The sequence below is a fragment of the Teleopsis dalmanni genome, chromosome 1, assembly GCF_002237135.1.
Source record: "Teleopsis dalmanni isolate 2A chromosome 1, ASM223713v2, whole genome shotgun sequence".
NCBI lineage: Eukaryota > Metazoa > Arthropoda > Insecta > Diptera > Diopsidae > Teleopsis > Teleopsis dalmanni.
Window position 1 is genome coordinate 152,222,864 of NC_051846.1, and position 810 is coordinate 152,223,673.

Sequence of the window (810 nt, forward strand, 5' to 3'; positions counted from 1 at the left end):
ATAAGTAAGTGAGCAACATAAAAACATTGTTGGCAGTCGGCAGTTGGCATTGTCGTTGGCTGCGCTGTGTGTGAACTGTTAAATGTGTTTGATCGGTGTTAATTAATGCAATAACTTTCACTTGTCACTGTTGTTGGCTAAATATGATATATACATTGTGTATATATATACATATAACTAACTATAGATATTTCAAAACAAATGTATAAGTAAATAAATAATATATTATTAATTCATTGCATTGTTTAAAATGAAAATATTTGTTTGCATTGAATTACAATGACTTTGATTGATTGGTAATAGCGCTTTGATATAAAAATAAAGAACTAAGGAAAGAGTCTAAAATGTCAGAAAGTGTACGTTCAGGTAAATCGTCGGTACAATCTTCTGGTACTACTTCTACGTCCTCAAAATCGCGTTGTTCTGCTGTGAGCAATTCAAAGAGTGATAGTAGCAGTGGCATAAGTAGCACTCGAAGTGGACATACAACACCACTCAAATTTACAAGTATTGTTAACAAAGTGGAATCGCTGATTAGTAAAATGCATAATGACAAACAGCATGGCACTAAACGCACACCCAACCACATAGATGATATGCACGGCTCCAGCAAATGTTGCACCACAACTAAATCAAATGAGAGACATCGTTGCAGAATCACAACTGTTGGCAGTGGTGCTGATGTTGAGACAAATATGGAAATGGAAAGTGTCATTTGCAGCGAATGTAAACGTTATGACACTCCACACATAAAACAGGCTGCTTCATTAGACTCACTAAACAACTTGACTGATATTGATAGTTTTGAGG

The 810-nt window shown here is 35.2% G+C and overlaps 1 protein-coding gene across 1 annotated transcript in view; it reads left to right on the top strand.

The window, feature by feature from the left end:
• Positions 1 to 344: 344 nt before the first annotated feature.
• The window catches only part of LOC119666461 (homeobox protein extradenticle-like), a gene marked incomplete at its 3' end in the record, with an annotated part of 4,710 nt that continues 4,244 nt past the window's right edge, over positions 345 to 810 (top strand). Inside the window, exon 1 of the mRNA XM_038075737.1 lies at positions 345 to 726. Coding sequence (XP_037931665.1) covers positions 345 to 726 — 382 coding nt within the window. The remainder of the gene's footprint in view (positions 727 to 810) is intronic.